At 38.9% G+C, this 12,707-nt stretch overlaps 1 protein-coding gene across 2 annotated transcripts in view; it reads right to left on the reverse strand.

Moving 5' to 3' along the window:
* The window catches only part of Fyttd1 (forty-two-three domain containing 1), a 30,179-nt gene that overhangs the window by 16,391 nt on the left and 1,081 nt on the right, over window positions 1-12,707 (reverse strand). For both annotated transcript variants that reach the window (XM_028860063.2, XM_037209790.1), the window contains exon 2: window positions 8,677-8,805. In XM_028860063.2, the coding sequence (XP_028715896.1) occupies window positions 8,677-8,805 (129 nt within the window). The remainder of the gene's footprint in view (window positions 1-8,676; window positions 8,806-12,707) is intronic.

Genomic DNA, 12,707 nt, shown 5'->3' on the forward strand with positions numbered 1-12,707 from the left:
TTGTGTAATATTTTATAGGCTACATTAATACTACACACTATGAATTGTTGTTTGTTTTCTTATTCTTTGTTCTTTGGCTCTTGGGGGTCCACCACCCACCCAGCTCCCAAATAAATCACAAACGGAAGCTTATTATTACTTTTAAATGTCCGGCCTTAGCTTGGCTTGTTGCTAGCCAGCTTTCCTTAACTTATCGCACCTTTTGCCTCTGGGCTTTTCCAGTTCTCTTAACTTCTGTAAATCTTATTCTTACTCCATGGCTTGCTGTATAGCTGGGTAGCTGGCCCCTGGAGTCCTCCTCCTTCTCTGGCTCCTTCTTTTACCTCCCAGATTTCTCCTTCTATTTATCCTCTCTGCCTGCCAGCCCCACTTATCTTTTTTCCTGCCTCACTATTGGCTGTTCAGCTCTTTATTAGACCAGTCAGGTATTTTAGACAGGCACAGTAACACAGCTTCACAGAGTTAAACAAATGCAACATAAACAAAAGTAACACACCTTAAAATAATATTCTACAACAATGAATATTATTCCATGTTTTTGTATCTTTTTATTATATTACTTTAAATATGCTACATTCACTGCGTGGCAGTGGCGCACACCTTTAATCCCAGCACTTGGGAGGCAGAGCCAAGCGGATCTCTGTGGGTTCGAGTCCAGCCTGGTCTACAGAGCGAGATCTGGGACAGGCACCAAAACTACACAGAGAAACCCTGTCTCAAAAAACAAAATAAATAGATGATAGACAGATAGATAGACGGATAGATAGATAGACAGACAGACAGATAAATGTTACACTCAATCTAACCAACTTAGTAATCACACTTCAGTTATCTGTTTTGTCTTTTGGAGACAGGGCTCCAGTAGTTCAGGCTGACTCCAATTTATTATATAATAGGATGACCTTCAACTTTCATTTCAGTTACTTCTAACATTTCTACACACATCCATCCTCAACATATTTCTAGAAAGTGAAATGCTAGGCCAAAGAATAAGACAAATTCTTAAAGACTTTTACTTATAAAAAAATTCCCAAATGAATGCATTTACTTGTATTTCTAGAAACATACAGTAGAATTCCCTTTTTCTATGTTAACAATTTTTAAACATTTTTATTTATGAAAAATGTTTTGTATAGCAGTTTGTTGTTTTATGCATACAAGTGTTGTCTTCACATAAACACACCACATGTGTACAGTGCCTGTGGAAGTCAGAAGGATGTCCAATCCCCTTGACCTGGGGTTACAGATGGTTGTGAGCCACCACGTGGGTGAGGGAACTGAACCTGGTCTTCTGCAAGAGTAGCCAATGCTCTTAACCACTCAATCTCTCCAGCCCCAGTATATTCCAATCTCAATAAATTCCCTTGTGCAATTCAGTTTTTTTTTTAGTTTTTTGTTTTTTAGGTGTTTGGAGCTGAACTCAGTCTTGTACATGGTAGGCGAGTATCCAACAACTAGCCACACTCTCAGCCCATTTTTTCATCTGTATTGCTTAGTATTTAGGGGGGAAATTATGCCTTATTCGATAACTTGATTACCAATGAGAATAAATCTGTATCTCTGATTTCTAGCTATGTATATTCTTTCATTATGAATTATCAACATTCATGGAACAGCTTTCTGCGACTAAGTTATGTCTTTCAGAGTTTTAAGAGGGGAACTGGCCAATGGCACATGTGCTTAATCTCAGCACCAGGAAGTAGAGGCAGGTAGATCTCTGTGAGTTCCAGCATAGCCAGAGCTATGATAAGAGACTCTGTCTCAAGAAAAACAACTCAAATAAATAAGAGGAGAATTTGATTAAATTTACTTATAATTAACTTTAAGCATCTTTACTGAACTTTACCATCCACGACCATGGTGTATACCTATACAGATAGGTATGTATACACTATACAGGTATTTCTATGTCACTATGTTGGCCAAGTGCAATTCTTTAATGCATATTTGTCTATCACTATTCTATATATTTTGTCAATCACATAAAAGATTCATTTCTACTAATAATTTTCATACTTTCATTCATGGCATCATAGAAAGTTATTAAGATTTTAATTAGTATTACTTTTTGTGCTGAGGATTAAACCCAGAGTCCCATGCATGCTAGGCCAGTGCCCTATTATGAAGCTATACCACAGCCCTTAATTACTATTTTCTTTTTCTGGTGGTGGAGATTCAATTCATAGTCCTATATATGCTAGACAAGTGTTCTACCACTAAGCTACATCCCAAGTCCTCCTCCTTCCCTCAAATAGTCTTCCTTTGCTTTCATGTCATATGTATGTGTATGTATGTATATGTATGTATACACACACACACAATTCTGCATATGAGAAAAAACACACAGTATTCTGTCTTCCTTTTTACTAAACTATTATATAAAACTCAGTTATAATAATTCTTTGCATTATGTTCTGGAGACTTTTCTCCTTGGTATTAGAGACTGAACCTAGAGTCTTATAAATACTATGTACCAGCTCTATCACTGAGCTCTACCTCTAGCTCCAAATTCTGTATTTTTAACCTTGGGATTTCTAGGTGACAATTATGTCATCTTCAAACGATATCTTCTTCTCACCTCCAGCAATAACACCTCAACTTTTTAAAATTTCCCAATGTAACAAGCCAAAAAATTCCAATTAGCTAAGTACCGACTGCAATGGTGTGTGGTCTCATCTTAATTCTGACTTTGGGGAGAATGCCCGGGATAATGAGAAGTCTCAATTTAATGTTGATTTTAGGGGGAAAGTCTTTAGGATGAGACCTGAAACACGTAACAGGGTTTATAACAAAAGTCTCATTGTAAAAACTAAGATTAAAATAATTTTCTTAGCTGGGTGGTGGTGGTGCAAGCCTTAAATCCCAGCAATCAGGAGGCAGAGGCAGGCAGATTAAAGCCAGCCTCGTCTACAGATAGCAAGGGTAGCACAGAGAGACCATGTCTTGAAAAAGTAAGAGAGAAGAGGAGAGAAAGAGATCTTGGGAGTAGGAGAGATGGCTCAGCAGTGAAGAGCACTGGCTGCTCTTCTAGAGGTCCTGAGTTCAATTCCCAGCAACCCATGGTGGCTCACAACCATCTATAGTGGGATCTGATGCCCTCTTCTGGAATAAAGGCATATATGTATACATAAAATAAATAAATAAAATCTTTAATAACATAGTTTTCTTTACTGTAGGATGCCTTGGGGCTAATATGTACTATGGATCTCTAAGAGGAAGGTAATAGCACATGTCATTCCCAAGCTTATTTAACTCTTGAACCTTTTTGTGTTACACTCTTATCAATAATTTCAAGACCAGAGTACAAGACAGGAAAGCCTGTGATGCTATGGGGTGTGTGGATCACTATTAATTTATTATCTCTCAGCTCCCATAGATCATCCTTCACTACCTGCCTCTAATGAGAACACTCCTTTTTATCAGTGGGCATGACACTGCTGTCAGTAGAAGATGCTGGAGAGATTCCAGAAAAGGAAGAAGCTTTTCTTCCAGGTGCCAGTGTGCTTCTCGAGGTTTGCTCGTGTGCATGGGACACTAAAGAACATTCATCAGCCTTCCTGCCCCTGGCTGATACTATTTGGCTATCAAGGCTAATGGTACAAAATCTGTGAGTGATAGCTTCAATTTTTATACCCCAAGCACTTGTTTACTTCTCATCCTTGTCTATTCCCCAGTGAACTTAAGCGACATCACCACACATCCCTAGGCAGCTTCCCGGTGAGTCACATTAGGACAGAAACTCAATGAACTTCTCTTGCCATCCAGGAGGCCATGTCATGATCTCACCCTCTCCAGTAAGGTCAATTCAGGTGTGGGGGTAGTGTGTTTTGTCCAGGTATGTCCCTTCTTATGTATTCTCAGTCCCAGAGGTATTGACTACTACTACTTTTATCAGGAAAAAGCAATAAAGATACAAAATTTTTAAATAAATCATATGTGATCTTCTTCTGGAATGATTAAACTATGTTGAGTGAAAATAAAATCTATGACTTGTTTTTAGTACCAACTACTGAGTTACCACTTAGAATGCTAGACGTGGTACTGTCAAATGCTAATTTTTATGAGAACCTGAAGAGACTGATGTGTCCATCTTTTTGTAGGTAAAGCAAAGAACAATGATTGAGAGGTCAAAGAGAAGAACAGAACCATATTCTAAATGCAGGTGTGTGTAGCTCTAAAAATGGAAGAGGAAAAAGCAAGCTTTGGACTGTTACAAAATGAGCAGCATTTGAATAGGAAGGCAGACACGAAGAATTTCTGTAACAACTATAAAGACATAGGTGACCACAATATATTGAGAGATGTAAGTCTAGGGAAGGGTAAAAGTGAATGGAAGTACTAGGCACAAATCATGTAAGGCTTGGAATGGACACAGTCTGTGTGTGAAAAAGAATTCATGATAATATTACAACAGCTTACTATGAGGACCTTAGACTCACTGGGAGAGGGGAAGAGAATGGGGTAAGACCATTTAGGATAAATTTCACAGTAGCACTCAAACAAGACTTGATAAAGGACTATGAGAGGAACACAAATCTGAAATTATTACACAAGAATGAATTGGATTTTTAGCTTGTTTCAGTTTACTTTTCAATATATAATATATTTTGATCATATTCTTTCTCCTTCCCACCTCCTTCCCACTCAACTTCATGTACCCTCCCACCCCCCAAGTGAATTGCAAGCAAAAAAGAAAGGTTAAAAGAGAGATTCCCTTATTATACCAGTTTCAGGGTCAGATGAAACAAACAAGACTGACAGGAATAAAGTTGAAAGCAAGATAATACTGGTCAGAGTCTATCCTTTAATCTCTTCCACTCTTGAACGTTTGTGTATAGAACACTGCTCCCATACACATTATTCTTTTCACTGTGTTACAATTTCCAGGCACAGAGGATGCTGGGAAGAAGAAGGGCACAGATGCCAGTAGATGCAGCGTGAGCAGTATGGGTAATATGGAGATGAGGTAATAAAGCCATGAGGCAGAAAGTAAATTAATAAAAATGGGTTGATTTAAGTTATAAGAACTAGTTAGAAACAAGCCTAAGCTACCAGCAAAGCTTTCATAATTAATAAGAAGTTTTCATGTGATTATTTGGGAGCTGGCAGGTGGGACAGAGAAAGAGAGAGTCACCTACACCACTATCTTTCACTTCTATTATCTGTGAGAACTAGAACTAGACACAGAAAATTCGTCTTCTTTTGAAACCCCACACTGGTCTTTTCCATGAATTTCTTTCACACATACATCCTTTGCTTCAACAATTTTAGGAGCCTCTGAGAACTGAAGCTATGAAGGAGCTCTCACACTCTTATAATAATGGACTCTGGAGTGTTCTGTACCGTCTTTCCACCACATGAGATTATCACAAGAAGTCCATGGGCTTCACTCCAGAAGGCTCTCATCAGAACTTGACCCTGGTGGAAGCCTCGTCTAGGACTTACAGACTCCAGAACCAAGAAATGCACTTACTGGGGTTTATAAACTATCTAGTCCACAGGAATTTGTTTTAAAGCATGAACTACTAAGATACTACTTCTGTATTCAATCAATCACGAAGAGTCTATGTCATGAGAGACCGACAATGCCTTGATACAAATGCAGGTTTCACCTCACAGACCCTTCAGTCTTTAGGATTCTCTACAGATGTTTGGAAAACATTTTAGCCACCTCTGTTGTTTGGCTTGGTTTTCTATCATAAGACATTAAAAGTCATTTTTACAAGCGTTGAATGAGTTTCTAAGTTAATATTTCAGACAAGGAGTTAAAGGCTTCAATTGTGTCTTTCAGCCAACAAAATTATACTGAGCATCTGCCAATGGTCATCTACTTTGTTATTCTCCTCTTAAATTAATGCCATTACTGATACCTTAGGTGGAAATCTAAACTCTTCAAGGCCAATTGGATATTAAGAATCCAGTAGCAGCAGCAGCTGTTCTATTTTAAGCTAGCACATCAGCAGAGAGCCTAACCCAGAGCAACCTCAACCTTAGGAGTTGCTAAGCTTCCCCTAGATATCATTTACCTCAAGATGGTGTTGGTTGCCCTGGGATTGTAGTTACAGACAGTTGTGAGCCACCATGTGAGTACTGGCAATCCAACCTAGGTCCTCTGGAAGAGCAGTCAGTTCTCTTTACTGCTGAGCCAGCCTCCCCTTATCTCCGATCATCTTGTCCCAATGTTGGCTGATGTTTTTCAAAACAGTCTCACTACATATACCTTGCAGCAAGCCTCCTATCCCTGCCTCCCAAATGCTGAGATTACAGGTATGAATTGCCAGGCCCACCTATGACATTTTTAAACTCTGTCTTCTCTAAGTTGTCACTAGAAATTAACTCCTGAAAGTAAAAGACTGTATCTTTATGCATTTCCAGAACCAGGCAGTTCAAACCATTTATCAGATATATGAAGTACTAATAAATTCTACTTCTGGCTACTCTGAACTCTAAATGATTACTTCAAAACAAAATGTATAAACATATATTATGGTACATTAAATATGGCATATTGAATAACATTTGTAAAGCAATCTTTAATATAAAATCAATAGAATTACATGTTTATTTCTAACAACTAAATATCTATCACAAAATATACAAACTAGATTCAGCTATTTAAAAAATTACTAGAGGCTGAAGATATGGTTCAGCTGTAAGAGCACTTGCTGCTCTTTCAGAGGACTCAATTCAGTTCCCAGAACCCAAGTCAGGTGGCTCACACCCACACGTAACTCCAGCTCCAGGGTCTCCAATGCCTGACTTCCATCAGCAACTGCACTCACATGCACACACCCTATATATAATTAAAAATAAAAACAAATCTTTAAAAAATTATTAAAGAACATTAAGTTTCTTGTAGGTTCCAGTCTTAGTAAAGTATACGTATTTTTGAATACATGCTGTTATATTACCTGTTAAACATATAAGTTATACTCAAACTGAAGATTACTTTTTGCTTTTCAAAATACAGAATACAAAATTAACAGTTGATTAATTTGGCAAGGTTATTTTAAAATTCCATCTATTTTCATTGTGGAAAATGTCAAAACAGATTCTCTTATTCTACCCCTTCCCCCCTCCCCCAAGCAGTAATCCATTGTTACCCTGTTTTATTTGATCTTTTAAAAACATTTATATTGGTTCTTTGGGAATTTCACATCCTACATCCTGATCGCTCTCATTTCCACTCCTTCCATGTCCATTCCCCCACTGTGCCCTCCCAAAATTTAAAAATAGTACTAATAAATGTATTTAAAAACAAGTCCCCTCTGTGTTACCCATGCACTCACTGGAGCCTGCCCCTTTAGTGGAGCTGAGTTGGCCCTCTCCTGCTCCCCCACCAGAAGCTATCCACTGTGGGGAGCCACCCTCAGCATCCCTGTCACACTTCCTAAGAGTTCCTGTCATGGGTTCCTGTTGTTTAGGCTGTCCCCCCCCCTTTTTTTGAGGGGGTGGAGGCTGAGAGGCAGGTGTTGTGCAGAAGCCTTCTGTCCCTCCCTCGACTGTGTCTGCAATCATTGATACCACTGCAGATGTAGCTTCCAGAAAAGTTTTATTATGTGAAAAAGATTTAAAATTTCTTTTTATTTGAAGAAAGGTTTATTCTATGACGCTAGTGTAGTTGCTAAAAAGTTAATTTATAATGTTTGTGAATTATTGCTCCCAATCTATTTTAGAACAAAATGCTTATAGGTAAAGCAGCTGTCAGATTACCAAAAATAACTACATGTACGTTACCTAATTACACCTACAGCAGTCCGTTTAGTGCCACCTTTGGGAAAGTCACAAACGAAGTTCTTGGATGATAAGATACAGAGTCTGGAGGAAAGCTGGGCAAGGTGATGCACACCTTTAATCTCAGTACTTGGAAGCAGGGGCAGGTGGTTTCTGTGATTTGGAGGCCAGCCTGGTCTACAGAGCTAGCCATGGCTACTCATTGAGACTCTGCCTCTAACTAAATACATAAATCTGCAGGTAATATTTTTGGTAGAACAGCAGTCTCTACATAGTAAAGGATTTTCCTTTACAAAGTGAGTTTGCTTCCTGCTATACTTAGATAGACAAGCTTTAATTCAAACTGAGAATTCTCTAGTAAATAGAACTGTCTCACAATAGAGTACGTTATCATGTGGTGCAGCATGCTCTTTCACTGAACAAGTTCAAGCTGGAGTCAGTTAGTTATCCATCAGACTGTCACTGGGGAAGAGAAACAGGATCTGATGCCATATATAATCACTGGCAATTCTAAACTCTCAATCTAATTTAAACTATCTATAAACTGAGATTACTTTTAAACAACTTAGTGTTTTTTTTTTTTTTATTATTTTATTTTTCGAGACAGGGTTTCTCTGTGTAGCTTTGCGCCTTTCTTGGGACTCACTTGGTAGCCCAGGCTGGCCTCGAACTCACAGAGATCCGCCTGGCCCTGCCTCCGAGTGCTGGGATTAAAGGCGTGCGCCACCACCGCCCGGCACAACTTAGTGTTTTAAGGATCAATCAATTATCAGCTATTTTAGGAAATAATTTTTTTTTTTTATCAAGTTTAAAGAACTTTAAAAAAAAACCTGAAAGTAAATAAAAATCACAACGTGGTACTGGTGTATTCCTTCCAGGTTTTAAGTCTATGCTGAACATATTACATTATGAACCTGTAAATCACAGCATTTCACAACTTACCGGAATTCTGCTGGGTCCCCCACCGCACTCTCATCCTGAACTGCCGGGAACCACTTTGCTGAAGTCTTCTATTTAGTCTTGGAAAATTTTGCTTCTTTCCTTCCTTTCTATTCAGTTTGATAATATCATCTACAAAAGAGGTAATGCCATAATTATTTTCATTTTAACGCAATGAATAAACTGCTCAGTCTCATTTTATAGTCAATAGATTTCTTCTATATCCCCAGACTTAGTCTCCATTATTACTATCTTAGCTTTTTCAGACAGCCTGAGTATGGAGCCAAGGCTGGGTTTGAACTTACTATATAGCTTAGGCTACCTAGACCCCAATCCTCTTCCTTCATTCTAAGCTTCAACCAGCCATTTGACCTGATGAAGTGCTTGAGAAAAGTTTCTCTAGTAAAGTTCCAATCAACAGACAAAAGTTATCTACCAGCTAATAAGTTCTGCCGAGGAGACAGACAGCAGGTAGATTCAGCTCAGTACAAGTGCTTGCCTAGAACATATAAGGCCTTGGGTTCAAATCCCAGTACTACAAACAACAACAAAATATATACTCTTGCTGTTGGGCATGGTGGCACATGCCTGTAATCTTAGCAAAAGGAGGCAGAAGCAGGAAAATCAGAGTTCAAAGGACAGCTTTGACTACATATTGAGTACACTTTATGCAATTAATTCATGTGTAAGTCTACCATAAAGGAAACGAAGTTTAAGACAAACCCCATTCTCAATAGTTTAAATTATTTATGAAAACAGGCATGCAAATAGCAAGCAAAATTAACAAGTATCATCATAAAGGTATGGTATTATGGTTCTGTTCTTCTCTAGCAAAGTCATTCATAATTACTTCTTTCTATTCTGACCTCTCTAATTCTATAAGCTTCATTATTTCCAAAACCACCTCAGAATAATTCATAAACACCACACTGTGTTAATACTACAGTGAACAATGTAAAGATGAGAAAACTAAAGGTATTTCAAGTTCTTATTTGTTAAGTGCCAAAGGCTACCAGAAGCCAACAATATACTCATTCAAAAACTATCTGGTGCCAGGGAGAGGGCTCCAGAAATAAAGGCACCTACCTCCAGGCCTGATGGCCCAAGTTTATTACCATAGGGGGAATCAGGTTACTAACAGTGTTCCTTTGAAGGGTAGGGCCGCCTTCTCCTTTTCCTGGATGTCAGGAGGCAGTCAACTTTCCCCTCCATGCCCTTCCTAAATGACCCAGTTATGAACTTATCAATGTCTAATCCAGCTAGGGCATCACTGCCTTCGTGACTCAATCTCTTCTCAGTAGCTCCACCAGCTGGGGAACTAAGTCTTCAACATAGGAGCCTTTTGGGAGACACTAATTTAAACCCTAACATTAGGTTTAAAACAAAAGGTTTCATAAATATCACCTATATATATATGAACTTATTAAATTCTCATTAAGAGGAAAACAGGAAACATTGTTTTCCCTTAATAGGTGACTATTTACTTTCCAGTAGACATCTACAACCTCAAAGCTTTGAGAATATACCCAAACAATGAATCTGGTCAGGAGATTAGGGCAAAGGTGGTGTTGGTTTTGACTACTAGGGTAATTTTGTTGTTGTTTTTGAGATAAGGTCCCACTATATATCCCTGGCTGTCCTTGAAGTCACAGACCAGACTGGCTTGGAACTCTTATCTCACTCTAGCTCCAAGTGCTGGGATTAGAAGCATGTGCCACATTGCTCAGCATACCAGGATAGTTTTTACACAGAGCATATACAATGTAAATATAGCTGAAATTAATTTGAGACAAGGTCTCACTTGTAGCCCAGGTTAGCCTCAAACTCATGATCTTCCTGCCTCATCTTCCAGAGTGCTGAATGCTAGATTACTGGTGTATAACACAATTCTTGCCACAACTAAAAATTAAAAATAGAAAAACATTTTATTATCTAAGTCCTCAGATAAAATCTTCTGATAGGAAAGAAGAAAATGGCCTCTCTTACCCAATGAGTATACAGGGTAAGTACTACAAGAAAAAAGATCCATTACAATGAACTACTTTATAAAATTTCTTCTGGGGCTGGAGAATGGGTCAGCAGTTAAGAGCACTTGCTGCTGCTCTTCCAGAAAACCCTGGTTTAATTCTCAGAGATCACATGGCAGCTTATAATAGGCTACAACTCAAGTTCCAGAGGATCTTCTGGTTCCCACAGGCACTAGGCACTCACGTGGTGCACAGACATCTGTAGGCAAAACACTCATACACATAAATCATTTTTTTTAACAAAAGGAAACATTTCTTCCAGGGCACTGTACATGTGTCTCTGAGATAATTGTTGTGTATTCAATTATTCTCACAACAATCCTATGAAAAAAGGGTTACAATATTAATTTTTAAATTAAGAAACTAAGCCAATGTCAGTTACTAGTTAACAGTAGATACTCTACATAAGTTCTCATATATAAATCCAGTAGAGCCACCAAAAGAAAAAAAGAAAGAAAGAAAGAAAAAAGAAAAGAAAGAAAACTAGTTTTTTTTTTTTTTTTTTTTTGGAGGGGGAGGGAGTGTCTCACTATGCAGCCCTGGCTGGCCTGGAACTTGCTATATAGACTAGGCTGGCCACAAACTCAGAGATCTGCCTGCCTCAGCTTCTCTGATGGGATTAAAGGTGTGTCTCATCAAACCCAGCTACATTCCCTCAAACTTCTGCAGACCTGTAAGACTAATCATCTCTTCATCACAAATCTCTAAGATTCTCACTAAAAAAAAAAGCACCTGGCAGACGGACGTACTCTTGAGGAAAAGACAGCTGTATCTCAGCTTTTCACAGCACCTTTTTTCTACTTAAATAAAGAATCAGCCCTCTTTAATTGATGTCCTAATTATGAAACAAAATACACACAAAAGGGGCTAGAGGGTGGCTCAGTCGGTAAAATGTACACACGTCTGTAATCCCAGCAGTGCAGAAGCAGACATGGGACCCCTGATACATGCTGGCCAGCCAGGTGAGCCAGATGGATGCACTTTGAGCTCAGTAAAAGACCCTGCCTCATAAAGGTAGACAGAGACTGACACCAGATGCCAACTTCTGGCATCCACACACAGAGCACCTGCATGCACATCCACACACTAAAAACACAAGATGGCTCAGTGGGCAAAAGCCTGGTGAACCAATGGCAGCAGAGCCCAGCTAGCTCTAGGTCATCACTATCACCTTTCTTAGACTTTTATTTTTAATTATGTGTGTACGATTGTGCGTCTGTGCATGTGAGCACGGGATCTAGGGATGCCAAAAGAGAGAATGGGATCCCTGGAACTGGAGTGGCAGGAAGTTGTGAGCCAAGCTGCCAAAAGTCTGTGCTGGGAACCAAACTTCGGGTCTCTGCAAGAACAGAACATACTGTTAACCAGTGAGCGATCTCTCTAGCCCCCACCACCACCTTTTTAGACAAGCACTAACAAGTAATTTGTCCATAGTCACGCAGTTAGAAGTGTCAGAAGCAGGGTCCCCTGAAATAGTATGGCTCTAGATTACCTATCACTAGGAGCACAACACTTGTGAGGTTATTAGGAAATTAAGTGTGTATTAAATGTTTAGTCCATTGCCTAGCAGCCTGTAAGCATCCAACCTTTGTTATACGGATTCATGGCTTTCGCTACAAAGCTATCCTCATTTTTTCTGGAGTTCATTACTCATCAGCAGTGGCATCAGACTAGAGGCCAAACATATTCCTATTAATTTTCTAATTCAAACATTAGGTTCTGACTTGAGGCAACCCTAGAAACCAAGAAAGAGTTCTCAACTGCGTATCAAAAACTTTGCAAATTAACAGAAGAGATAACACGAATGTAAAGAACTAGCAAGCAAAAGACTGTTTCCAGGCACAGTATTACCCTAAATACCATCCTCAGAAAAAAGGTCACACCTGAATTCAGTAGTAAGGTTTTTGTTTTTTTTTTTTTTGGGGGGGGGGATTTTGTTGTTGTTTTTTTTAATATATCAAAGGGGGTGGTGGTGGAGAGAAAACACCCGGAAAGAGAAAAAAAACA

This window comes from Peromyscus leucopus, chromosome 12 (genome assembly GCF_004664715.2).
Source record: "Peromyscus leucopus breed LL Stock chromosome 12, UCI_PerLeu_2.1, whole genome shotgun sequence".
NCBI lineage: Eukaryota > Metazoa > Chordata > Mammalia > Rodentia > Cricetidae > Peromyscus > Peromyscus leucopus.